The sequence below is a fragment of the Rhipicephalus microplus genome, chromosome 9 (assembly GCF_043290135.1).
Source record: "Rhipicephalus microplus isolate Deutch F79 chromosome 9, USDA_Rmic, whole genome shotgun sequence".
Lineage (NCBI taxonomy): Eukaryota > Metazoa > Arthropoda > Arachnida > Ixodida > Ixodidae > Rhipicephalus > Rhipicephalus microplus.
The window spans coordinates 76,552,120-76,579,632 of record NC_134708.1 but is presented as its reverse complement, the minus strand read 5'-3'; the positions used below and the strand labels follow the sequence as shown (position 1 = coordinate 76,579,632).

The window sequence follows — 27,513 nt, the reverse complement described above, 5'->3', positions numbered from 1 at the left end:
CAGCACGCCGCCGTTGGACCAATCTTGGACCAACATCGGCTAACATCGGCACGGCCGACGTCGGAAGTGCAACTTCTTCCAATGTCGGGCCGACGTTCAAGCCAATGATGGGCCGACGTTTTGCCGATGTTTTAGCCAGTATGCAACCAACATTGGGCCGACGAAGGCCCATCGTATTGCCGACAAAGCTGCCAATGTTCGGCCAACATTGGGCCATATTTCAGCCAATCACATGCCATTTTTACGCCGATGTTTGCTGCACGACGAATATTGGCTACGGATGTACGACCGACATTGGACCAATCCAGGGCCACATTGCAGCCAATCAAATGCCGTTATTACACCGCTGTTTCCTGCACGACGAATATTGGCTACTGATTGGCTTGCCATCATGTAACCATTATTAGTAGGGAATTTTTCTTACCGGAAGATTTAAACAATATGCCTCGATGACCCACTCTTGTAGCTTTGCAGCCCTATATACTTGGGGCAACAGAAAATTGAATGCTGAGAACTGAAAGCAGTTACTCGATCTATTTCATCTTTTATACCTCATTCCCTTTGCTAACACTAGAAGTGTAGTTTATTTTTTTACCAATTTATCTTTTGCAATAGCGAGTGCTTTATTTGGTACAGCAGATCGAAAAAAGTCGTTAGGAAGTAAATGTTGAAAGCGTATGTCCCTTACTTGCAATCCCCACATATGTCCCCCACATGGTAATCGAGAATATTCATAGTTTAGAGCATTTTTTTGTAACTAAAACATGGTGATGGTGCTTCCGAATCAGCATAAGCTAGCCGAACAGTGCACCACCGACAGTCTGCAGACTATTTATTCTTTGTTTTTTTTATTTATTTGGTACAACAAAAAATGTATACATTGAAAAATATATATACACAACTAAAAAAGGCCCGCTCTACTGCAGGTCAGGTTGCGTTGGGGGCACAGTGACAGTGGTGCTGTCAAGGCCCTGGCTGCTGTGGCTGGGCAGGAAGCCAGCTGCCGCGAGCAGCCGATAATCTGCACTCTGAGAGTGGGGATCATCGGGCTGCTCCACAACAAATGCTTCTCTGAAGCGCCGCTTCCTGCCCCCACAGCGATCACCAGACCCTGGCAGCCAGCTCTTAATAAAGTTGAGGGCCTCCGCCTGGTCGCACCCTGCTTTTTGGCAGATGACATCTGCATACAAGAACAGAAATACCATAGTACACATGAAGCACTGCAGTACAGAGAATACACAAGGGTACACACACATAAAACAATGAACAAGTCTAACCTGTCACTAATCTACAGAGCCTCAGGTTCACAAAGGCCCTTTTCCCTTTTCTGCCATGAAGGCTGTACAGCACTTGCACGTCATGTGCCAATACAGCCTTCATGGCATTCACACCAATTTCTCGAAGGCCACGTCCCCCAATCTGCAGGAGGTGCTTGCGCTGTAAAAAAATGCAAGAAGCATAGATGGGGTAAACGCAACAGCACATCGAAATGTTTTCATGATAAAAATCTGCAAGAAGAGGACACTGAAAACAACAACTTGAATTTTTGGGCATCACAACATTTCATTGTTTTTTTACGCTAACTTCAACTCACTTGACCTAAAATGGTTTCCACATCAGCCCTCTCACACTCAGTGTGAGAACCTTTCAGAGTCCTTCTCTGAATGCAGTTTCGCTGTTATGAAATCAAATACAACACTGTTATAACCCTTAATAAATATTGATTCTAGCTATGAAATAGTATAATTACTTTGTACAGTGCTCAAATTCCAATACACGTTTCTTCGAGGTTACAATGTCTTTGCCTGAATGTTGACCAGGAGTAGCTTCTACAGGTGAAAAACGATAAAATATGTGGAATTCAAAAAGAAGCTTGGACATGTTTTTAATCAATGCATTGTAAGCAGAGCACAACAAGATAAATGAACATGATCAAGGCGTACTAAGAGGCAACCTTAGAGCGACCAAATCTTGGTCATAGATGAAACTGATAGAAAAATAAAGGTCGCACTAGATGGTCGCACCATTTGCTGTTTATATTTTTCTGTGATAGCCAACAAAGAGGCCTGTCGCTATAGAAATCTCATCACAATAAACAAAGGTGCATTCTTCTTCACACTGCGAAATTGGGTGCATGTTAGATTTTTAAAAAAGTAAGAAATCGGCTAACACAAGGCAGGGTGAACTGTAGCTCAAAGTAGAGAGAGCTGCAGCGGACGCGAAATAGGGTGATAAATAAACAAAATTACTGAATGTCTGTTTTAAGCAGGCTATTGCTAGTCACTGCCCATCAAACACACGATGCCGCCTACATCGTCTGCTAGCTTAGGACAGTTCACTCGGACTTCACAGACTATAGTAAATACAGTCGAATCTCATTAATTCCAACACATTTAATTCGAACTGACGCTGTGGTCCTATCAAAGCTATACCGCGCTCCGAAAATGCTCTCAGCACCCCGCCCAATCCTGCGGTGGCACTTCAGACACCTCATCGCTGTGCTTGAAGAAGAAAATGAAGAAAAGGAAAGAAAAGACTGCGGTGGAATGTTTGCCAAATGCCAATCTGCGACATTCCTGTGCCCCGCTTCGGCTTTTTCCGTCCCTGCCACGTAAAGACCCTTCTCCTCTTAACACTGCGCATGAAGAGAAAGAGGGGAAAAAAAGCTGTCGCAGAGAGTTGGCTCTCTCATGCCGATCTGCAACGCGCCGGTGTCACGCTTCCCTGTTTTTCGTTCCTGCTATGTAGAGACTCTTCTCCTTTCAACACCGCGCATGAAGAGAGAAAAAAAAAAAAAAAAGCTGCCGCGGAGTGTTTCTCTCTCGAATGCCGATCTGCTTTTCTCCAGGTGGAGACGCTCCTCCATTCTCATCATGTGCTGGCCACGCTCCGGCTGCAGCGCAGATGGTAACAGTGGAAACACAGTTGTCTTCGAAGAGTGTCAGCACTGGACATTGCCGCGCGCAACTTCTTTTGCCAGGAGAATACTGAAGCCGAAGTACAAATGCTTTGCAAACTGCACGCAAAACTTGTTGACTCGTTGCAAGGCCAACGAGTACAGACATGTATTGACTACTTTAATTAATGACGGATGTCCTGTAATTTGTGAATAAAACTTCTCCATGCACATGCATCACTGCATGGTGAGTCCTCCGCTCGTTTACCGTATTTACTCTATTCTACCGCGCCCTCGATTGTAACGCGCGCCCGATTTCCACGACAAAAAAAAAAAAAAAAAAAAGACATCGGTTGCAACGCGCACCCTTTTTTCTCGTTGGCCCGCTTGATCACACCACTAGCGAAAACGACTCTTTTTGAGAGCGTCTTCCGTTTAAATATGAAGTACGGGGGAAGCTTATGCCTATCTGACGTGCAACAGAGCATTGCTGTCACTCTAGTTTTACCCTGGCCCGATGTCAGTACACAAACTTGCTTCGCCCCCTTCTCCTAGACGGTTGAGGTGCCAGGCATGTCGAAGTAAAGAGGCGTGTGATCGGCATTCCCGATTTGCCCAAGCAGGTAGCCGTTGTTGTGCCGCAAGTTTAGGAGGAACCTCTGAAGACTCTGAAGCTTTTCTTCGTACTCCTCCAGCAACTTCCGGCATATGCCCGTTCGCCTTCGGAGGGAAAAGCCTTTTCTCTTCATAAAGTTCGTTAGCTAGCACCTGCTCGCTTTAAAATGGCTCTGCATTAGCCCTTTTTCTAAGGCTAACTGCATAGCCTGCACTTGGAGCAGTTCTGTCGTCATGGGCCGCTGTGCCGCTCACTGCTTAATCACATACTCGCAGAGCAGCTCTTCAATTTGTGGAAACCGACCCTGCTGTGGTCCACTGAAGCCTTGCGTGAATCTTTGCTGTCGACAATATTCTGCTTTTGTTTTCGCCAGTCCCGCACGCACGTTTCGGGAACTCCGAATGACCGCGATGCGACCCGATTTCTGTCCGTTCCGGCACACGCGACGACTTTTCTTTTAGAAGCAGCATTGTGGTGTACTCGAGTTTTTGGAGTCGGCCCTACCATGCCGTCGATGCTAATGTACTACAAGATGACGAACTCCTCAGCACACGTATGAAGTGCCGCACATGGGAAACACGTAGGCAGAAATGACCGACGCACCATGCCGACGCACGTAGGGGGTGGCCATTTTGTAAGTGGCGATGCCAATAGAATGACCATATTCAGTTTTTTTTTTTCGTACTCAATTCTAACGCACATGCGATTTATGAACTCTCTTAACCGAAAAAAAGGTGCGTGTTAGATTCAAGTAATTACGGTAACTTTCATTATTTTGAACTTCTTTTAATTTGAACAAATTTTCTGGCCTCTTTGAGTACGAATTATTCATATTCGACTGTAGTACAGTGGCTCATGAGATAACCTGACTAGTTTGTTTCCCGAAACACAGTATCTTAAAGCAGTACTAAATTTCTGCATGTTACATAGGCATATTAAAAATCAAGAAATATACACCAAAGCCGCAGCCACAGCTTTACTCTGCACAGCTGCCTCTGCTGCCTCCACTTCTCCAATTGTACCAGCAGGCAGCCGGGGAAGGTCAGAGGGGCGCTGTGCTGGCTGGGCGTGCTGAGGCACGGACAAGAGCCGTACCTTGTGCTTCAGCTGTCGCACCTCCTGCAGAACCTCTCTTTGTTGCTGCCGGATGCCAAGTTGGATCCGCAGGATCCGTAGCAATAGAGCTGAAACGAACAACAGTACATACCATATTTACTCGCACAATTTGCATCCTCACATAATTTGCTCACCAGTATAATTAGCCAGCCTGCTTTACTACAAGAAACTTTTTGCTCGCATACTTTGCCCTCCCCAACCAGCCCGAGCCACCTTGCCAGCACACACACAGACACATTTGACTTCATGATGCTCTGGTCAGGCACATCTCTTGTCGAGCAGGCGAGTGCAGTCTTACACAAAATGGACTGAGTGCAAGGTCCCTTCTTCCATGAACTTTTATGCTTTCCCTAGAATATCGAACTTGAAAACTGAAACCTGTTTATGTGTAGTCCGAAATGCCTAAAGGTTTGCCTCCTATCTTCCCACCTCTTCCACGGCAAGAATGTATTCCCGAGACACAGCACAGATGTTGAACGCGTGCAAGGACCTGTCACATCAACTAGATGAGGCAGATTTTCGCACTCATTTTTTTTTTTTTTTTCGGTTTCGCCATCTGGCCATTGCGTTTTTACCGTTCCTTGTGATAGGCTACAATAATTATATATGAGGCAGATTGCTGTTATAAAGCTTACCGAAGAAAACTGAAACCGTGCTACCGCTAAGCACATCAGCGTGGAGTTCTTCGACATGCAATATTCAGTATGGGAGCCAGCAGAAGAGTGCGTTGAATAAGACTTAGCATAGAAGCTTGGGTGTGTTGGTTAGATATCGGAGGGAACACAACGCAATAGAAGACTGGGACAAGGAATGGACACACACACACATGAAGGGCGACACACACAGCACTGTGTTGGCATCGCGCTTCCTTGTCTGCATCTTACTTTACGTTGGGTTCCCGACAATTATTGGAGAGTACTTATGTTCTCTGGTATAACCCTGTCGTGGGAACTGGTTTTTGTGAGCACTGTTCGGAAGAACTTCAAGAAAATGGGGGCATTTGAACAGGCTTAGCAAACAAATGACAATCCGCTTTGAGACAGCTGTGACAGCGCCTGCAACATATATTCCAAGTTGAGCTTTTAGGCCAGCGATTCCTACTAGCTTCACACATGACCGGATTGACAAAAAAAGTACACATAATACGCGAGTATATACCGCATTTAACTCTGTAGCTTCGATGAACCAGGCAGATACACAAATTTATCCAAAACTCCATTGATTCTGTTGCAAAATTATTCAACAAACAAATTGCGATGTTATCAATGTTACTATACGATTGTGGCACTTTACCATTGCAGCTTTCCAAGAGGCACACATAGTGCAGCGTTAGTTCACCACTCGCAGTTAATTGTATGCAGTAGGTTGCTCACAGCAACTGACTGCATGCAATGGTGAACATCTTGCATGCTTGCACCGCTGTTTCAGCATGCTGGCTGCTTCCCATACGGCTATCAATTGATGTTCACAAAATTGGGAAGATGAAGAAAGACTACACAGTGCCCTCTGGCCACCCTATACTCCAAACCTCCAGCCAACAAACAAACAAAAGAAACAGAAGTATGCAAATGAATATTATTCCTAATGCAGCTGGAATGGAGTGTAGTTTTCACCAATTCTGTGTGTTAAGTCAATATGAAGTGAGTTAACTCCATAAAGTAGCTTTTCTCATAACAGTGTTCACTCTATTGTAACACAAGAAGTGACTTCATAGCATCTAGAAGGAAAAATAGAATCTTCAATATTTGATAGAAATGTGAGGCTCTACCTTAAAACAACAATAATCTGGAAAAAGAACTTATTACATTCGAAAAAAAAAAAGGTAGCACAGTTGATCCCTTTTACAAGAGACACTGATGTAACAGGCAAACGGGGATAAGAGGCACCAGTGTGCAGGCTGACATTTGGCCCATCATGCATCAGGCACTCCGTAGATGCGCCTGTGCAGCCGGGAGCCCTACAGTCAAGCATGCTGAGCAAGACTGTTGACCACTGTACAATGACACATTGCCACAAAATTTCAAAACTTCATTTCACAGACTTCTGCAAAAGCTTCTTACACTCTTGCATAATTTTTGCACAAGCTTCTCTCATTCTTGCGTGATTTTCGTCAGAACATATAAGTGTTGGAAGTTGTATGTCCCCAAAAACTTGCACAATACAAATAGCATACATTAAAGTCTATCACTTAATACGTGCATAGTGTAACAATGAAAGGAAACTCACACATGGTTTGCTCCGAGCCTTCCCCGTGCGGTGCCTCCTTGAGCCTTGGAGAGCACTGTACAGCTAGAGCAAAGTAGCATCAATCCAGTGTTAATGGCAGGTTAACAAGACAACAAAACTAACCCCCATATTCATAAACGCTCCCCGACTCGACTTTCACCCTTCACTTGACAGAGTTGAGCACTGTGCCGCTGCTCGTTTGAAAGCGACGCTGCACTACTCGAGAATCACAGCAGATTATTGCTGACATGCAGCAATTTTCTCTGCTTAGAGACGGCGCTCCCATCAGCCATCTCAAATGAAGGTGAAGCGTTGAGTGGAGGGACGTTCTAGAATAGGGGGTAAGATTGGTTGCAAGAACACTACAATAGACACACTTAATTTTTACACTTCATCTATATTGCACAGCTACACACATTCTGCATCCTTATAATGCAACATATACATACAGGCTTATAAAGTAAACACTGTGGGCTGCTCAAATAACACCTACACAAAAAGATTACCCAAAAGTGGCCATGCTCAAAGTACTTTTATTTGAAACTCACAAAACTTTTGCGGTGATGGAGAATAAATAAGACAGGTTACGCTTGGAGGCACATGAGACCTTCGCAGCTTTCATAAAGTACAAAAAACAATATGGTATGTGTGTGTGTATGTACGCATGAAGCTTCAGCCTTTACATACGGTTTCTTGAAAGAATCGACTATGAATTTTATGGCACCTGTGTCCTTCAGCGCAATTGAAAGCCTGCTGATCAGTGTGTGCAATTGTGGAATAGTTACATGGAAAATGGCGTGAAACACCTAAAATCAAATTTTTCTAGCTAGGAAATATGCAGCTGTGAAATATGCAACAGTGGGAGGTGACCACAAGAGTGATTTGAGTGTAAGCGGCAGTATTCCGCATTCACGCACCCCGCCATTTTCAACTGTTGCCCAAAAGCAGCACCACTTCAGCGTGCTACTTTTTTTTTTTTACATCATAAACAGCACGGAATACAGCGAGGATGAAAACAACATATGCAATTAAATTTTGAGCACTATTTATGGTGCGCATGATTGATTTATTGATATGTAGGGTTTAACGTCCCAAAACCACTATATGATTATGATAGACGCCGTAGTGGAGGGCTCCGGAAATTTAGACCACCTGGGGTTCTTTAACGTGCACCTAAATCTGAGCACACGGGCCTACAACATTCCCGCCTCCATCGGAAATGCAGCCGGGATTCGAACCCGCGCCCTGCGTGTCAGCAGCCGAGTACCTTAGCCACTAGACCACCGCGGTGGGGATGGTGCGCATGAAAAAAAAAAAAAAAAATAGGCCTTTGTACAACGACGAATTCATAATTTGCCTTCACGGACCTTCTGTTAGGCTGCACCACATACAGATTTCTTGTGGCTTTCAAAAGAGATTTGAAAAAAAAAATAATAACCGTGTTTACTCTCGTCATGAGCGCACTCACTAAGTCACCCTCATTTCAGTCGCCAAAATTTTGAATTTTTGTTTCTTCCACATATTAAACACACACCTTACGTTCATCTGCTGAAGTCCCACGGGCTCCCCCCCCCTTGCCGCCTTCGCTCACTGCACCGTGCCATTTTATTTTTGTTTCTATTTGTTCACGGAACGTCCCCTGTCTTTTTTAATTATCTCTTGTAACATATGTGGCATTATCTTGTTCCCGAGGTGCCACAGGTGCTCTGCTATGTAGATGCACCATTAAACTAGTATTTTTGATCAACTGTGAATTTCTGATGTTTACCTTGCAAGTACGTAAAACTGGCATGCTTCTTGATCTACGATACACATGTGGCTTGTCTCACTTTGAAGGAAAAGTTAGCATACAATGGTGTAAATGCTTAGAATTCGAAATATTGAGGCAGCAGCACACCGGAGATGATCATATGGTAAAGAAACAAGTGCTGCCTTATTACTGGCAAGTTGTCACTTATATGTACAAATAAATTTTGCGAGCTAAAGAAAGTACAAAAGCACAGCGAGGCTATGATGTGGTTCAACCTGTGGATTCACTTCATTTATCACGCCATATGATGAAGCTTCCTTTGGTAAAACTGCTCAGATAAGAAAAAAAGTTTGCTGTCCAATACAGCAACTATACAAAGTGTGCACGTGCATCTCGCAGCACCTTTTCTTCACTTCCGAAATGCGCCACTAACATGCCCGGGCACCAACCGAATCTATCGCCTACAACTGCCATGTTGTCTCCTCGTGCTTGCACCCGTTTAGTTTTGCCTCACGATGCAAGTTTGAGAAATTATGAGCTGCTAGTGAGGCAAGTTGATTTAGTAGTCCACGCAGAGGGAGCAGAGCTTAGGGTGTTTCTTCGCTGAAAGTTATAACCTGAAATTGAGAACGCACATTCCGATTTTCCTAAAAGTACCAGCGTATTTGGCTGGTGCAGATTAACAAAAGCTACTTGAAGAAACTTTGCAATATTTGCATCTTCAGGTGCAACTTCATTACGGGTAAGTGCCATAGCCAAGTATTTACCTGCAAACAGATATAGCTTACCAAGATACTGTACATACAAACTTGTCCGCAGTTAAAATCATGATGGTGAGGAAGGCGGTTAAAATCGTGATGGCGATCGCGGAGATTTGGTATTGCATTGAAACAAACTATAAAGAATGGGAAACAATATTAGTTCACTTTGAAGTATAGCCGATCGGTTCAAGTTGGGCGTCAGGATTTTTTTTAATTAGTCAATTAATTCTATACACGGTCTCTATCATGTTCAGTGACTCCACTGTACATTAGCGTACAACAAAAGCAAAATACAAAGTGAAAAGTGTGTTAAAGCATACGCGAAAAATAAAGTGATGACTGGCATTACCGCGGCACACACCACGCAAAGTCCCTATCTGCCTTGTATAATATTTTCCTCGACTATTTCCACAAATTTCAATCAAAGAGGCTCAAGCTCAACATCAGCACTGTTTAAAACACTTGGGGGGGGGGGGGGGGGGGGGGCATTGCTACTTTGGTGACGTAGGCCGTGACAATATATTCATACTATTATATCTCTTGTAAACTTGCCTAGCTCTGCACGACTAGTTTTCGATGGGAGCAGCTGCGCTTCGCACAACCACTCTTAAAATTGCGGCTCGAGAGATTTTGAGCTTTCACTTGTTTTTGGGCCAGGCAATTTGTAGTGAAAGCAAGATAATAGGCCCTCATAGGTTGTGGCGGGCAGCCGGTGTACGCCGTGGCTGGTATATGTGTCGCACATCTTGATTATCTGGTCTTGTATCGAGTGAACGAGCGAGGCCTTCCTAATCCAATGAGCTCGTTAAAGTAAGACAACAAAAAACTACAATGCTTCCACATCGTTCACAGCAACAGATGACGAGCCCCCAACAAACCGCACTGCAGCACGTGAACTGCCGTAGGTACCCAGGGAGTTACCCGGGCATGGCGGGAGAGGGCGACAACGGCAGAAGTGACATCACAAGAACACTATGTATAAAGGGGACATTTAAAGACTTTTTTCCCATTTTTAAACTTCGTGCACTGTTCTGTCACAATTTATAGCTCAGAATAGTTGTATTTTGAAAAGGGCACTAATTCATAAGCCCAATGGTTCAAGGATGGGTGCATTTAGGGGGCCCATTCTACGTTTTACTTATGCCCTTCAAGAACTTGCTTACAGGGCCAAAGTCCTGTTTCAGAAAGAACACGCTAGTGCGTGGCCAGCAGTCCGTCAAGCATTAGTGCTGGTGAGATTTGGAAATGCAGCACATGAGCATCCTCATCTGCTACTTCTCTGCTCATGCTCTCGGGGCTTACTTGCAAGGCACGGTCCTTCGCACTTTTCATTTTCACACTGTAAATCAACTGATACCAACTCTGCCTTCCATTATTTAATAAACCAATATTTCATGGTCACGAGGACGAGCTTAAAATGTTTGCTACATCAGACCTGAACAGCATTTTGAGTCATCGAAACTTGCTAGTTGCAGCGAGCATTATGCGAAAAATATGATGTGCTTTACGGTGACAACTTGCAAAACACTGCAGCAACGATTAAAATCATGCATTTTTTGTGCTCACAGGAAATCCCTGAAGCAGGAGGCACTGGGCTAGATAAATTGTGCAGCTAAAATACGGATGCGCTTTCCAATGCTGTCATGCGTACAGGCGGAGAAATGGCAGACAAAACTGGGCGCACCCCGATTCTATGCGCATGCGTTCCATTCACAAGCCTCGCTGCCAGTTAGCACCACATGGCTCACTGTCCATGAGCTCGCTTGTTTCCTGTAACAGTGGACCCCTATTTAAAAACGAGGATAGAATGTATATAATGCAGCATCTGATGAAGCCATGACGATGTGTTGCTGATGAAATCTGGAATTCTAGTTAGTACCCTTACTGTTAACCAGCCGACCGACTAGCAAAAAGATTTGCGACTGAAATGATGGCATCTGCACCTGCCCTTAAAGGGACACTGAACAAAGTTTTTGCCGCCGAAATTTTCAGCCAAAGCAAAAGATTGGGCCATGAAATTCATAGACAATAATAATTTCAAGCAGAAACTACGAAAACATACTGAATTTAATGAGCCTTTTACAAAATGCCGCGTCTAGCTCTTAGACACGGCGTTTTCTAAAAGGTCGCGACATTTATTTTTCAAGTTTTTTTTTTGTTATTCAAGACAAATCTACGGTGCATTGTTCACAGAAAACAAAATTGCCTCGGTAAGATTTCTTTGCGAGCAGCTTACTAATTTTAAGGCAGGCGCGTTGATTCGTGAACTGAAGGATGCGAGTGATCGATCTTGCCTGCTAGTGGCTAGGCGACAAAGGCTTTACCTCATGTCCTGGTGTAGCTAAGTCACGCAAATGGGGCAGAAAATGTGCATAATCATTTATTTCACCTAAATATCACACGTATGTGACTTATTGCCGGTGACAGGTGATCAGGATGAAGTCGACAAGTTGCAAATCTGAACAAGAATTCACTCGAATGAAAAACCAACCTATACTCACGTGCACGGTGAAGTCGAACACGTCGTCCGTCAATGTTGTCGCTGATGCCCGAAGGAAAAGAGAAGAGGACAAGCGACGGGGTCGTCTCTTTCTATAAAGTCGGCGGAACTGCCAGCACGGCCAACAGAAAAGGCATCGGGTTGACATTCCTCTATCTGGGCATCAGTCGCTCCACCCGGGCATGCAGCTGCTACTGGTTCTACTACTATCCTCTTCCCCGTGCCTCTTCCCGACATTGCAGCGTTGCTGCCATACTCGCGAACCTTTTTAAATTAAAGCACGCAATCATGTATTATCGTGCGCCATACTAAACTTAAAAACAGTGCGCCGGTACGTGAGATCACGAAGCGCGGTCCACGCCATCACAAGAGCAATTAGAGCAATGAAACAAAGGAAACAAAAATGTATAAAATATTTTGTCTCAATACGATCCGCAATCCAGTTTCCTGCAGCGGCTTTTGGCTCTGTATGAACGGCCAAGCCAGTGCCAAGCCAAGCTTGCGTCCCTGATCAGCTGTTTGTTTCCATCGAGAATTCAACAGTGAACTGGCAATTTGTTCAGATGATATTGCTAAAGGGCTTGAAATTGAATATTTCTCTACGTACTACTGCTGTACTTTTCCTCTCTGTTTCCTGACCACAGTGATGAGATTGAGGAGGTTACAATTTAGAAAACAGCAAGTGCAGCTCAAGCATTGCTAGTATCGCTGTTTCGGTAATAAAATGTTACAAAGATTTTGCCCCGCGACCTGCTTGCCGTGTTCGAGCACCCAGTAGAAATTTACGGTGCCGCGTTTGAAAGAGTTGAATAAAGTTGCAATATTACAAAAAAAAGGCTCTGAAGCAACATCGTATTTTATCAGGCCTACACCTCCCACACCTAGACGAGTAAAACTCGTCGATATTATCTTGCAAAGCTGTGTATAATATTTAAAACACATTCTTTAGCCCACGATGAATTGTTCTCTCGTGTGGCTTCTCCATTTGGTACTGTCATGTTAACTTACAAAGGCAACTTTCCATATTTAGTCTCTTTAGATGTTGCAAAAGCTTTACACGTGGTGTGTATGCCATACTGATAATTCTCCTCGTAACCTGGGTCCGCCTCTTTAAACAGCGTCGCATTTTATTGTTCGCTATTGTGTTTGTTTTATACTGTAAGCGAGGTGTGTGATTTCATCAATATTCACGAGTGTTCCCTGACTATACAAACACGTGCGTCTTATTTGGTGCGGTGCACGTTTGTATGTAGCAAAAAATGTCATTTCGTCAGCGTGTGTCTGCATACACTTGCATGCCCTGCAGTACGTGTACATAATCAATGCAGTAAGGACTGCAATGCATAGCCTTGCATGGGACATATATTCCATGCACCCTCAGAGAAATGTTGTTTCTTATGAGCCTACTGTTTATCATTACATTTTTTTTTTGTTAAAGTTTCATCTCCATATAAAGCAGCTGTATACAGGCACGAGCTTCAGCAGCTTCCTCGTTGTTCCATTTTAAATAAAAACACCAAGCCTACCCGAATCAATGATCTGTTTGCTATCATTACTGTTATGTGTTCTACGATGTACACAAGGACAGTAGTATACAAAAAATAGGGAGGGAAGTGAATGCCCTGCCTGCATGGCTGCGCCGTTTCACAAGATCAGGCGCTGCGCTGTGAAGCTTCCTACCGGCCTGCAGAAATTCAAGGGAGCGTACAATAGCGTGGTTCAAGAGGACTTGTGGGGAATACTAGACACACTGGGTGTAAAAGATGGAGTCACTAATCGTTTAAAGGAAATCTATAAAACTAACAAGGTAGTTAAAAAGTGGGAAAAACAGGTATCCAAGCCCACAGTGGTGAAACGTGGACTTAGGCAGGCGTGCCCACTGTCACCCTTCTTATTCATGATGTACCTACAAGGATTAGAGGCCAAATTAGAGTCAAGGGGACTTGGCTTCAACCTCTCTTTAGTCAAACAAAGAAAACTCATTGATCAGGCACTACCAGCATTAATCTACGCAGATGATATAGTGCTAATGGCCGACAACAAGGAAGATTTGCAGAGGTTGATGGACATCTGCGGTAATGAGGGAGATGGGTTAGATTTTAGATTCAGTTAGGAAAAATCAGTAGTCATAATTTTTAATGATAACAAAGGTAGTGAGCTTAGAATACAGGAAGTCACGCTAGAGATAACAGATAAATACAAATAACTGGGCGTATGGATAAGCAATGGGACCGAGTACCTGAGGGAACACGAAATATGCGTGACGACTAAAGATAACAGGAATGCAGCAGTGATGAAAAATAGGGCACTGTGGAATTACAATAGGTGTAATGTTGTGAGAGGAATATGGAAAGGGGTCATGGTTCCTGGGCTGACGTTCGGCAACGCGGTCTTGTGCATGAGGTCAGAAGTTCAAGCAAGATTAGAAATTAGGCAACGTGAAATATGTAGGCTTGCTTTAGGAGCTCACGGAAATACACCAAACCAGGGAGTACAAGGTGATATGGGATGGACATCATTTGATGGCAGGGAAGCTAGCAGCAAGATAAAATTTGAGAAGCGATTGAGAGAAATGGGGGAGGAGCGTTGGGCTATGAAGGTTTTCAGCTACTTGTACATGAAAAATGTCAATACAAAATGGAGGAAGCGAACCAGGAAATTGACTGGTAAGTACTTAGAAAACAGCAGGTGGCCAAACCAGAAAGAACTATCGGTTAAAAAGGAACTGCAGGAAACGGAGACTGACATGTGGAGAATTGGCATGATTAAGAAGTTCGCACTAGAGATCTATCGAACTTTTAAGCAGGAAATTGCCAAAGAAAGAATCTATGATAATACTCAGGGTAGTTCTCTACTGTTTGAGGCCAGGACGGGAGTATTGCGAACCAAGACATATCGGGCCAAATATGAAGAGGTAGACACAATATGCAGTGCGTGCGAAGAGAAAGAAAAAACTGCCAAACACTTGACAATGCTCTGTAAAGGGATTCACCTTATAGTTCAAGATGATGGCGCAGAGTTTTTCAAAGCACTGGTGTTTAGGGACAGGGAGGGCAAAATAGACTTTAAGCGGGTAGACTTAACTAGAAGGAGGTTATCTGATTGGTGGCTAAAGTACAGGCACGATTGAAAATTAAACCCTTCGCTTCAAAGTACCCGTCCAACTTTACTATTTAAAGGGGAAAAAAAAATCTAGTGGTTAGTTCACTAAGCATTACGGCTAGGTGACGTTAGCCGCCGCCCGATCTAAAGGGTACGGCCACATCCATCCATCTATCCAGCCAAGAATATGCTCTCTGGCTTGTTGCTCCAGGCCTAGTCAGGTAGATTTTCTGGCCTCACCGTTGAATTGTTTGCTCGGGTTGTGGCTTGCAAACATTGCGGTTTTGGGCTTCGTATCATCTTGTTCCGTCATCATGTCCTCCAAGTGGAGGACATGTCGCAGTGTGAGGAGGGAGTACGACAAGGCGCTGATAGAATGAGCTATCAGTCTTACCAGGCAGGCGGTTGAGAGCGCACCGAGGCAGCTGACGCACACCAGCACTATCCGCTTCCTGTATAATACAGGCTAGGGAATTATAGAAACACAGAGCAGAAATCAACTCTTGTGCCTCTCTCATGCACTCACAAGGCAGAACCTGCTTCGAACACTGAGGACCGAGCTAAGCAACACCATGCGTGACGATAAATCTTGGTCTCCTATTGCAATAATGATTAAGGCACGCATGCAACTTAAACCATTGTCACGCAAGATGAATTCACAACACCATCGAAGTGAACCCAAGGCACGTGCTGATTATTATGTACGGTACAAGCGCTAAATTCATGCAGACGTTTAGTTGGCGCTGCAGTAGGCCTAGTTGAAGGAATGGCCACAGCTACTGCTGCGATGGAGAACGGGCTCATTAACATCTTCATGTAGATTAAAACGGCTCACCCCGAAATGGCTGGGAGTGTCACGCTATCCCTAGCAGTGGCACATGCAGTTGCATATTTAACGATTACAGAAATGGCGTACCGATTTCCAAAGCACCTATCAATACTTCCGTCAAGGCGTAGCACCAAACACTTTATCGCACATTTCGGGAAACATTCCTTTTTCTCCCAATCTGGTGGCTAGGCATGACTACGCCCAAGAATAGGCATGTTATTATGTATGTCGGAGGTATTTTCATCTGATCCCTGAAAAATTATTTCCGTAAACCCATGGAAAAAAAAGAAAATGGAATTCGCACCTGTCATCACATTGCACCCCATCACAGGAATGGGATCAGATTGGCCTGGCGCTCAATACTCCCTTACGCTTAATAAGAGCTCGGTCTGGCACCAGCTCCAGACAAAACCATTTATAATCTCCTGTCTGGCACATCTGTTTTACTCTGCTCTCTCTCAACCAGAGTGCACCATGTACCTGTGGTTCACCCCTGGTGGATCTTTTTCACTGTTTGTGAATTGCACACAAAGCCCTTACTGGTAGATCCTATTCCCAATTCTTCACTATTCTCACAGGAGGCCACTTTCTGGGCAGCTTACATCACGACATGTGCGTGTCATGATGTCAGTGCCGTCTTTTTCAGAGTCGGCGCCGTCTTTTCTTTCTCTTTTTCTCCTTCCCTGTCCTGTGTTTCTGGTGTTGCGCTGCAAACAAGTGAAGATGTTAAAGAACACCAGATGTTCAAAATTTGCTTCTCATTAATATATCGTGGTTTTGGGAATTAAAACCCCAGATATATTGAAAGAAGATGCATGAAAAGGGAAGGATGATATTGGAAACTGGCAAAAAAGGGATGACAGACTTCTTAATCTATGCTGCCATTGAGATTTTCAGCTGTTCACGCAATTCTCACATGTGGCTTTGATGCAGCTATGCACATATCACACAAGCATGCTGACTGTACAGTTAGTATAACTGCAACCTTCATGTACCCAGCCTTCATGTACCCTCTATGACATTTCAGAACATCTGAGTCAGTGTTAGCATCAAGTTATGTTCTTCATGCTGGGGAACCAGTGTGATGAGTTACCATTTCTACAGAATGAAGCCCTGTCTACCTGGAACAAGCTGCAAGATATATAACTAAACGGCCCTTTTCAGGGCCAGTCAATCTCTGTCCGGCTTGGATGCACCAACTGATTCCCTTTATCATCAACCCTCAACAAAACTAGCAAATGTTTGTACATGTGCAAGCAGTGTCATTCAATATCTTAAGAAATGCTTGTGAAGCAATTTCAAGGAGAATCGTATTTGTGATCTCATAGTGAGGCATTAGAAACACCTTAGTCACACCAAATGCCATTATTCAATGAGAGGAACAAGAGAAATATTTCACTGGGAACTATGAAGTAAACAAAAAAACAAATGTTTTCAGATACTGCGAGATCATTTCATAAAAAAGCTCAGAAGTTGCTATGTGTGGCCACATTCAATCTGTGCAAGCATCGTGTGGTTACAAAATTCTGTACCAAACATAGGTTCAGCTTTCTGGAATAGACCGCGCTGCACAAGCTAGCTCAGTGCATGCACTTCTGTACCCTGCCAGAGAATATTTTTACCACCAGTATGTTGTAACGTGAAGTGAAATGGTGATTGCATACTAGGGCGCGTCCTGCAGGACCCCAATAAAGTTGTTTCACTTGATCGGTTGGTGTGCTGTAAGCAGAATATTTCCAAGAAAAATTGTATAGTTTGGAGGAGGACTTAAGCAAGGAAAGGTGTAGATAAAACACTGAATTCACTGGCATTATCCTCACCAAGTATAACATTGTTTTTCTGGTGAAGCTTTGTGTCTGAACAGCGAGCAGGATAAGCTGGTAAAAACATGCAAAATGGGAAGTCTAGCACAGCAATCTGTGCAGTACTGCTCATTTCATGGAGCATTAATTTCACAGGCTTTGCTCATTGTTAGCGTTAAGCCTATATTATGTCCGTCCACTGCAGGGTGGAAGCCCAATCAATGTTCCCTGTCCTGTATGAGCCAATTTCATATTATGGCTGATAATTTCTCGATCTCATTGGAACTAATCACCTGCCACCCTCTGCTACATTTCATGTGTCCTAATATAAATTAATTGACATTACTGACCTGTCATCCATCTTTTTTTCTCATTCCCAACTAATGCATTCATTTTTGATAAACTCTGCTTTCTTCCCATGTCTTAATATTATGCTAGCCTTTTTTCATTTTTCTGAAACATTATCTTTGCTCAGAAGCTAGAAGTTATCAGAAAGAACATAACGACATTCTTCCTCCTGAGCATATGGCATCATCAATACAAAAATGTAATAAAAGTGAGAAAACATCCTATCTATATAAGAGGCCCTAAAATACTGCAGGATGCAACAAATAAACTGGTATTTGTATAAAGGCAGTGACAAAAACTTTGACTACTGTCACTTATTCTGATTCTTGGGACATCTTTTTTAGTACATCATAACACATAATTACACATTTACACAATTTACACAGAGGAATTGCCACCACGTGCATTGAGGCCACCCTTCAGAAGTCATGTGAGCACAAGGATGAGGTAAGCCTTGAAAACCAGATTAAAAGACTAAAGGATGCTGGATATCCCAACAGCACCATCACACCCGTGTGCTAAACCCTCTTGAAAAAAGTCAAGTTAAACAAAACAGGACCAAAATAAAAACAGAATGACCAAAGATCTTTGCATACTTTACCGTACGTACATAAGGTGTTTCATAATATAAAGAAAATAGCGAGCCGATATGATTTTATCTTGTTATTTGCCATCCCTTGCAAGTTTTCAAAAGTGTGTGTACTAAAAAGCAACAGGAATAGCCATTATTTCACCATTCGTCACGAGAATAGGTATACTGAATGCCAATATAATGTTGTGTATGAGATACTATTGACACGTGGAAACGTAAACATAAGACAAACTGGGCAATGCCCCAATGTTTGAGCAAGACAGCATGCTTAAAATGTTAAGAATGGCTATGGTAGTCGCATGGCCATACACTGTAAAGAATGTAAGTGCAGTTCTATGTTTCATAAAACACTGTTTTTGAAAAAAGCAAGAACAAGAAATGAAAGAGAGACTGTGAAAGCATTTTCCTGTCAGGAAGGCCATGGATCAGTGCATCAGTATACCTTCACTCATCCATTCGGAGAGAGAGTATTCTTTTCTCAGTTAAGATTATATTATCATGGTCTCACATGTGTCGTTGTGCATGAGCACTGTTCTTGTACTCTGTAAAAAAGTGGGCGTAGTACCTTCAATAAAATTTAGTTGGCAGTCAGCGCTCTTTCCTGTCCTTTTTGTCTCTTCCTGAACTTCTCTCACTGTTACTAGAACACAACCACGATGAACCAACTTGCCCAGATTAAGCTATTGTTGACGAAAAGTCAGAGCATGAAAATACTTCAGGGGCTCAGAACCTCCTCACTACCCGTCTAGTTACGGCCCTGGTCTATGTGTTCCGAGAGTGAAGCACTAGTGGAGCTATCTAACTACCTAACGGTGAGGAGGGTTTGTGTATACTCGAGCTTGTTTCATGACATGGTGAGAGGTGGCAAGTTGTTGAAATAATATGCTGTGTGGGAGGTCAAGATTTTGATTGAGAACGCTGAGTATGAGCCAGTGACATTAGGCGTTCAAGACTTTTTGCGATATTCACTCTAGCATAGGACCTTGGTTGGTGGTTGACGTGTGCATTTGATCACATTGTAGTCTTCCATCATAATTTTTTTGCCACTTGGCGTCGACGCTCTTGAGTTGTACCAAAGTAATTAAGCATCCAGGTACAAGTATCTTCTGTCAGTGTTTCAATGAAGAGCTGAATATGAGTAATAGCTTCCATCGATACTTCTGGCATTGGTGTATGCACATTTCTTTTGAAGTTCTCTTGTAAAAAAGGCATTAAAGGTATGTTTTTGTGACTTTTTAGTGTTGGCCAGAACTGCTGGTGTGTCCGAACGGCTCTTCGATTAGTTGTGGTGTTGTCTTGTTCAGGGCCACAGAGCTTTCAGTCTTTTTTTATATTTGCCTTCACAGGAATGCTCTTTGCATGCTTCTTCAGTACTTTGTATTATTCCTAAAGCATTGACTTCCAGATTTTGATTGTGGCGCTTTAATCTAGTGTTCAACTTCACGCTAGCTTCATTTGCACGCAAAGCAAGAACTCAGGAGTATGGTAACTTTTGCTATGGGTTTTCCCTTCTTCAGTCTAATGTATTTTTGCCTGTGTTGTCTAAGCGCTGACAGCCTCGTGCGACAGCTTTTTTTTTTTGTGCACTTATTGTGTGCCAATGACTTATTTGCCTCCTCAGCTAAAGACTTTTTGTATTATAAGAGAAAGCTCTGTCTGTATTGCTTTTGTCATTTGCTGATGGTGTATCTTCAGTATCTTTTCTCAGTGTACACTATACTTGAATGGAAGAGCAGCATGACTACCTTCAGCTGTTAGCAGGCTTTTAGCTGCTGTAAAACTGATTGATGCTCCTTTCTCGGGCGTTCTATGTTCTATTTTGGATGGTTGGCATGTCATTGCTTCTTTTAAACTTTAAAACTGCAGGTGCACCTTTTTCTGGTTACACCTGGTATATTTTTCCAGTGGTTATATATATATATATATATATATATATATATATATATATATATATATATATATATATATATATATATATATATATATATATATATATATATATATATATATAATATATATTGCTTACTTGAGAAACAAGGCCTCTTTACGTTAGGTGCACATCAGGTGGGAAGAGTACTTCTATTACTTGCCAAGATTGTGGCCCCTTATGGTGGGAATCATAATGCACTGTTGATGTGTCAAATTCACATAGCATAATTCCAAGGCACTCGATCAATATCCAAGGAAGAAAATTATGTTCTTTTGCGTGAGTTTCAGCAACTCATAGTAATTTGTATGTAAATGAATACTTCATCATTCTTGGCTGTCATGTTTTATGGAAGCACATGTGCTTCGTTAATAACACAAAAAAAAAACACGCACGCTCACGCCACTGCAGTGGCGTGAGCGTGCGTGTTTTTTTTTTTTTTTGTTATTAACAATTTGCCCTATGCATTCACGTTTCTTCTTTTTTTGTGTGTCGTACTTCTCGTATCGCGCAGCCTACCATTTTGGGCACACGTAAAAAAAGTACATAAAAAAGATGCGTTCCACGCCGAAATTCGCGTTCGCAACGATCTGGGCACCGACAGGGTGCCCTACGACGCCCACACACTCCGCAACACCTTACCAACCGTTCGCTGCGATGTTGTTGGGAATTCGTGTGGTCGTTGCATGAATATAGCGCGTGCGTGCGTGCGCACGCGCGTCTGTGTGTTAGATCACGGCAACTGCATATGTTGTATGATTCAGTCACCATAACGCAACTGACGACCCCCGCTCTTCCCACACGTCAAGCAGCAGCAAGTGCCGTTAACCGTACTGTGCTGTGAACGCAAAACAGATTCGAATAGGTCGCGTAGATAGCTAGCCCGACACATGATACGATAAGATTTGCGTCAGATATTCGACCTCTACATGCACGCGTAAGACAGCGGTATCCGCAGCAGCTTTGTCATACGTACGACTAGCACCGCATCGGACGTCACGTCTGACAGAGAAACTTGATCGGTAATTTTTTCTCACTTAAAAAGTCTACCTTGCACAACTTCAACCAACGATTATGCATTTCAACGAGTTGTGCATGGTTTAATGATTGATTGATTGATATGTGGGGTTTAACGTCCCAAAACCACCATATGATTATGAGAGAGGCCGTAGTGGAGGGCTCCGGAAATTTCGACCACCTGGGGTTCTTTAACGTGCACCCAAATCTGACCACACGGGCCTACAACATTTCCGCCTCCACCGGAAATGCAGCCGCTGCAGCCGGGATTCGAACCCGCGACCTGTGGGTCAGCAGCCGAGTACCTAAGCCACTAGACCGCCGCGGCAGGGCATGGTTTAATGACGAAAGGATAGTTCTAATATTGTGCCTGGCACATATATTACTCGAGCTCTCTCTAACTTGAAAAATCGGCACGTGAATTGGGGCCAGAACAGCGCCAAAAAGCAGCACACGCAGAAATTGGCTCATATTCTAATATTATGACATCGTGATGTTGACTTTTCAGCTGACGCCGGCAATAACGTTCAAAGGGCGGGCCAATAATGCCGGTCTTATTGGATGGCTCCGCCCATATTGGCTGCTACTTGTACAACCTGGCCCGATGTGTCCGTTCTAATAGGCCGGCACAGCCTATATGAGCGGAAAGTTCTGAAAGCTGGCCCAATATAACCAATCTAATAGACTGGCACAGCCATCATTGGCGGAATGTTGTTAATGCTGGTCCAACATAGCCGTTCTATTCGGCTGGCAGAACCAATATTGGGGGTACGTTGTCAACGCTGGTCCAACGTCGCCGCTCTATTTTGCTGGCATAGCCAATCTTGGCGGTACGTTGTGAAAACTGGGCCGTTCATGGGCCAGGCAATGCCGATCTATCCCCAATATTGGGCCAACCTTCTGTGCTGCCTGGGTATAAACGTTGGTCAAAACATTCTATTCTGAGGAATGTGAGCTGGAACATGGAATTCATAGTTATTCAACGATGAACTGCTCGTAAAGTGCAATGACTTTGAGGCAGCAGCTCTGGCAAGTGGTTCTTGGATCCCATTCTGATTGCTTCCTACTTGCTCTGCAGCTATCTGGATACAGCTATCTTCAGGGCACGTGTGCGGCTCATCAACAGTCAAGTCCAGGGGCCTGTGAATCGCCTACATCCACGACGTCATCATCCAAAAGAGGGAGCCTACTAACGGGCCGTCACAAGGATAAATAACGACGCTTCCCGTGGAAGTGCATCATTTTTGAGGCAGCAGCTCTGGCAAGTGGCTCCTGGATCCCATTCTGATTGCTTCCTACTTGCTCTGCAGGTTGGTGTCCCTGTTTTCTGCTCACGTTAGTGTGTTCTCTTTTGCCGCAGCTGCTGCCTTCCCGTGGCTTGTTTATCTTAGTTTGTGTATTTGCTATGGTTTGTGTATTTGCTGTCATGCCATCCAACGCAGAATTGGCCAAAAATCGAAGCACTTGAGTCTTTGGTTCGCTCTAGTCTTGATACCCTTGCAAATGAACTAACAGTTAAAATTAAAGAAAAGCTAGCACAGGAAGGACTCGGGGAACATGCGTCCCTCAGTGATAGTTTTCAGTTTCTGTGTGACAGTTTCGACTGTATCGAAACAAAACAGGATGAATTGAACTAGCTAACAAGGAACTAGTTGCGCAAAATGAGGCACTGACTAGAAGGGTTGCGGAGTTGGAGCGATACTCGAGGCTCAATACTGTTGAAATCAAGGGCGTTCCAGTCACTTAGGGTGCGGACTGTGCGACCATTGTGATGCAGATTGGCGAAGCTACTCAGTGTCCTGTCACGCCCAGCGACTTTTACACAGTTCATCGCGTTTCAACGAAATCAGATAAAAAGAACATTGTTGCACCGTTCTGCTGCCGTGAAAAGAAAAACGACTTTGTTCGTAAAGCGCGTAAGACCCGTCCGAACACTTCTGATGTTGGCTTCTCCGGTAGCTCAAGTAAAGCAATCTATGCCAATGACCACCTGTCTCCAGAGAACAAAGGATTGTTTGCTAAGGCCCTAACTCTGAAAAAAGTGCACAAATGGCAATTTCTGTGGACGGAGAATTGCCAGATCAAGGCGCGGAAGTCTGGTGATAGCAGAGTATATCGCATTATCAAAGACAGTGATCTTAGCATCTTTTCATAGCCACTGAGTCCTACGCCCATTTTCGTGCTAAACACTCGTTCACTTTCATCTTATCATCAAGGCTTTGCTATCCCCTGACGAAGCTAAACATATGCTAGATGATAGTAATCGCTCCTTGGTTCATTTCAACGCGCGTAGCCTGCGCAAAAATTTGGATAGTATTTATAACTTTATAGAATCCCTCGCGCATTTTTTGTCCATCATTTGCATCTCTGAAACATGGATCTGCACTTATGACGTCAATCTGTTCGGCCCGTCATCGTACGAAGCTGAGTACTGTAACAGTTGTTCAGAGAGCTATGGCGTATCAGCAGTATTTATCGCCCCAGATCTGTCCTACACCCGCCGACAAGATCTTCTATAGGCATCTCGCATTGCAAATCCATGTGGATTGAATTAGATAATTGTTTTTTAAACGATAATAACAACGTTATTCTGGGGTGTATTTACCGTTCCCCTTCTTCGAATATGAGGAATTTCATTTCTCGCCTGGATACCATTCTACATCAGTTATCATCTGAAGGCAAGCGCGTTGTCCTAGTTGGAGACATCAACATCAACTTGCTTAACACAGACAATTGTGCATGCACAGAATATAATGACTGCTTCAGTGGATACGGTTTTGAGTCTCTCATTTCATCTCCTACTAGATGTCCTATTTCTGGTGCTGCTTCATTGCTTGATCATGCCATCTGTAATTTCTCGCCCTCTCCCTCTGCAGGAGTAATTGATGTGAACATCACTGATCATTATACCATATTTCTTGCTTTCAACGTCCTGAAGCCATTAGATCCACCCACGCGTGTTACTTCCGTACTTGACCAGGAATTGTTTTTCAATGCCATTATTAAAACTGGTTGGTCCAGTGTTACGTCCTTATGCAATGTAGACCAGGCATTCAACAAGTTTTCTTCCCTTTTTCTTAAAGCAGTAGAAGAATGTACTAAAACACTGAAATGTAAAAAGAGGTACAAATATCCTAACAACCCATTGTTATCTGAGCGACTGCTAAAAAGTATGCGTAATAAAGATAACCTGTGCAGAAAAGTAAAAAAACAACCATTTAACACTGCTTTAGCTTCACGCTATAAAAGATACTCCAATGTTCTTTCGTGTCTCTTGAAAAATGCCAAGAAAAAATATTCTGATGACCAAATATCTAGTGAAAACAACTCTAAAAGACAATGGCAGCTCTTAAACGATTTTCTGAATCGATCAATACATAGTTCACCTTTGCAGAAAGTCATATATAAAGGCATTACACATGATAACCCTGAAAGTGTTGCTGATGCTTTTAGTAATTATTTTTTCGAAATTTTTAGAGAAAAATATAGCAGTTCTTGTTGTAATCTACAACGTTCTAATCATTCTTCTTTACCCCGTGATCCCTGATGATGTTTCTACAGCAATCAAAAGTCTCAAAGAAACCGGCCCTGGTATAGATAAAATCTCAGCACCACACTTAAAACTTGCAGTAGACATTATTTCTGAACCACTTTCTATAATTATAAACCTTGCGTTCAAGCATGGCATTTTCCCTACTTCTCTAAAAATAGCTAAGTCTTTCCGATTTTTAAAAAGGGTGACCAGCAATCTATTTCTAACTATCGCCCCATCTGTATTCTTTCTTCCCTGATCAAAGTCATCGAAAAACTGTTAATAACTCGGCTAAACAAATACCTTAATAAATTTAATATACTGAAGCCCTGTCAATTTGGCTTTCGCGCTAGAAGTTCTACTAACCTTGCAATTCTTTCCCTATCAGACTTCATCAAACACTCCATAGACACAGGATTTGTAGTAGGGTCAGTTTTTTTAGACTTCACAAAGGCATTCGATACCATTATACATGTCATATTATCCAAGAAACTCGAATCATACGGTATTACAGGTCCATCCCTTTAATTTTTAAACAATTACAATAATAAACTGATTGATTGATTGATACCATCGCGGTTTATTGTGCTGTTGACCCAAGACTACAGAGAAGTGTTACAGCTATAGAATTTTTTAAAATTTTTATGGACAAGTCACGCACTGAAAAAAGGAAAGTGAACACATTCTAAACGTGTTTAAAATGAAGGAATGTAACTAGAATTTACGTGCGAGATACCTTGCTCCGATAAAGAGCGGTTTTTTATAAGATGCGTGTCTTTGCGAAGCATGCATGTTTGCTGGCAGTATATTCGGCATTGAGTGAGATTACTTTTGAATTTCGCGTCGGCGCATTCAAATATTGTTCAATGAGGAATAATGATCTCGTATATCCGCTCCGCGAAGAAAAAAAAAACTTGGGCACATTACTTGAGCAATAGTTTCCAGTGGCGAGAAGGCACGGCGTCCTGCCTATATCATATTGCATCGGCTCATGAACAGCGACTTTGCACTGCAAACATAGACTAACTTCACCGGCGAAGAAATATTGCAGTTATTCTTTGCATGCGTTCTGCATAGTCCTAAAAGAAGTTGTGAAGCGATGCGAGGTGAGGATTACGCTTTCCACACCATAAGTTTAGTAACACGTTTTCCGGAGAGCGCATAAGGCCACAAGGCTCTGCAGTGGGCAGATACATCAACTTCAATTCAAAATTGCCAATAACGCTGCTATGCACTTAACCTTTACTGGTGGCTTCATTGGACTGTGTTTAAGGAGGAATGGCCCCGTTGTTCCAATTTTTTGTTCACAATATAGTGTAACTTAAGGGCTGCATGGGATGGTTTATTGATCAGTTACCCACGCTTGAATGATCCCGTGCTACGTGACGCCATTTGACAAAAATATTGTTTCAATATTCTTGTCGAGGCCGGGTTTTTCAATCTATTACCCTATCGCTCGCATAGCTTTTGGCAACGCGTGTCACATAGCCGTCAGACACTACACAAAAAATGTGATTTTACTTTAACTCTTTTTTATCTGAATTTAATATCCCAAAAACACAATATGATCATGAGAGACGCCGCAGTGGTGGGTCCCGGAAGTTCAGACCACCCGGTGTTTTTTGACGCGTACTGACATCGCAGAGCGTCCAGGCTTCTGCCATTTCGCCTGTTTCGATGTGCGACCGCCACGGCCAGGATCTAACCCGTGACCATGGGGTCAGCACCCGAGTACCCTAGTTACTGTTCCACCGAGGCGGACAAAATAATGTTATATTAACATTTGTCCAAATGCAAGCTAAAAAAAATCAGCTGATAGTGATTTCATGCCCGTCGGGACGACTTTCTACAATATATGAATTCCATATTACACTGTGTTATTACTTGACTCCCCGCGCATCAGCAATTACTTATACCGTAGACCGTGGCTAAGGCACAGCTTGACGCTGTGTGTTCCTCTGTGTGCACCTCTAGCAGCGATTTCAGTCACGAAGGCGTGGCATTAAAAAAAAGGCGTTATGTGGGACAGTGAACAAGGCGATTGTGGCTTCGCAACTGCTTTAGATTTCGTTTTATCAGTTTTATATTCAGTGGAGGCTTCCCTCATCAGAAGACCACGACCATCATCATAATAAGTGGGACCCTCAGTTATTGCACGTGTGCATTCACTCACTCACTCACTAACTCATTCACTCTAATTAAATGACGATTTTACCTGTCGTTAGATGGGGAAACACAGCTGGGAAGGAAGGAATGATGGGAAGAAATGAAAGGCAGGGAGGTCAACCAGACGCGCGTTTCATTTGCTACCCTGCAATGAGGAAAGGAGTGAGGGAAGGTTAAAGAAAAGAGAGAGGAGATGTAAGAGAGCCCCGTCAGGGTACATGTGCACCTGTCCACTGCACGCTTACAAGTAGTCACTTACTTAGTCCGGTCAGTTTTGAAAAAAAAATTCCGCCATATCCACGAAGTGAATGATGATGAGTGGGCGAAGCTCCG

At 43.3% G+C, this 27,513-nt stretch overlaps 2 protein-coding genes across 6 annotated transcripts in view; one reads left to right on the top strand and one right to left on the bottom strand.

Annotated features, from left to right (window-relative positions):
• Positions 1–27,513, top strand: part of LOC142771907 (uncharacterized) — a 129,563-nt gene that overhangs the window by 34,692 nt on the left and 67,358 nt on the right. For 2 of the 4 annotated variants that reach the window (XM_075873892.1, XM_075873889.1), the window contains exon 2: positions 22,561–22,792. The exons of 1 other annotated variant lie outside the window; for it this stretch is intronic. The gene's annotated coding sequence lies outside the window, so the exon portion shown is untranslated. Of the gene's footprint in view, positions 1–22,507; positions 22,793–27,513 lie in introns of those variants that run through there. One more of the 4 variants, XM_075873890.1, reaches the window with a different exon arrangement.
• LOC142771906 (uncharacterized) lies at positions 832–12,236 on the bottom strand. Of its 2 annotated transcripts, none has more exons than XM_075873887.1 (5): positions 11,867–12,236; positions 6,855–6,917; positions 4,470–4,696; positions 1,278–1,437; positions 832–1,180 (listed from the first exon to the last, which is right to left on the bottom strand). In XM_075873887.1, exons 2-5 carry the CDS (start codon positions 6,856–6,858, stop codon positions 918–920), a joined length of 654 nt encoding a protein of 217 aa, XP_075730002.1. In that variant the 5' UTR covers positions 6,859–6,917; positions 11,867–12,236; the 3' UTR covers positions 832–917. The 2 variants fall into 2 exon arrangements, with proteins under 2 accessions (XP_075730002.1, XP_075730003.1); XM_075873888.1 differs by having other exon boundaries at positions 4,608–4,696.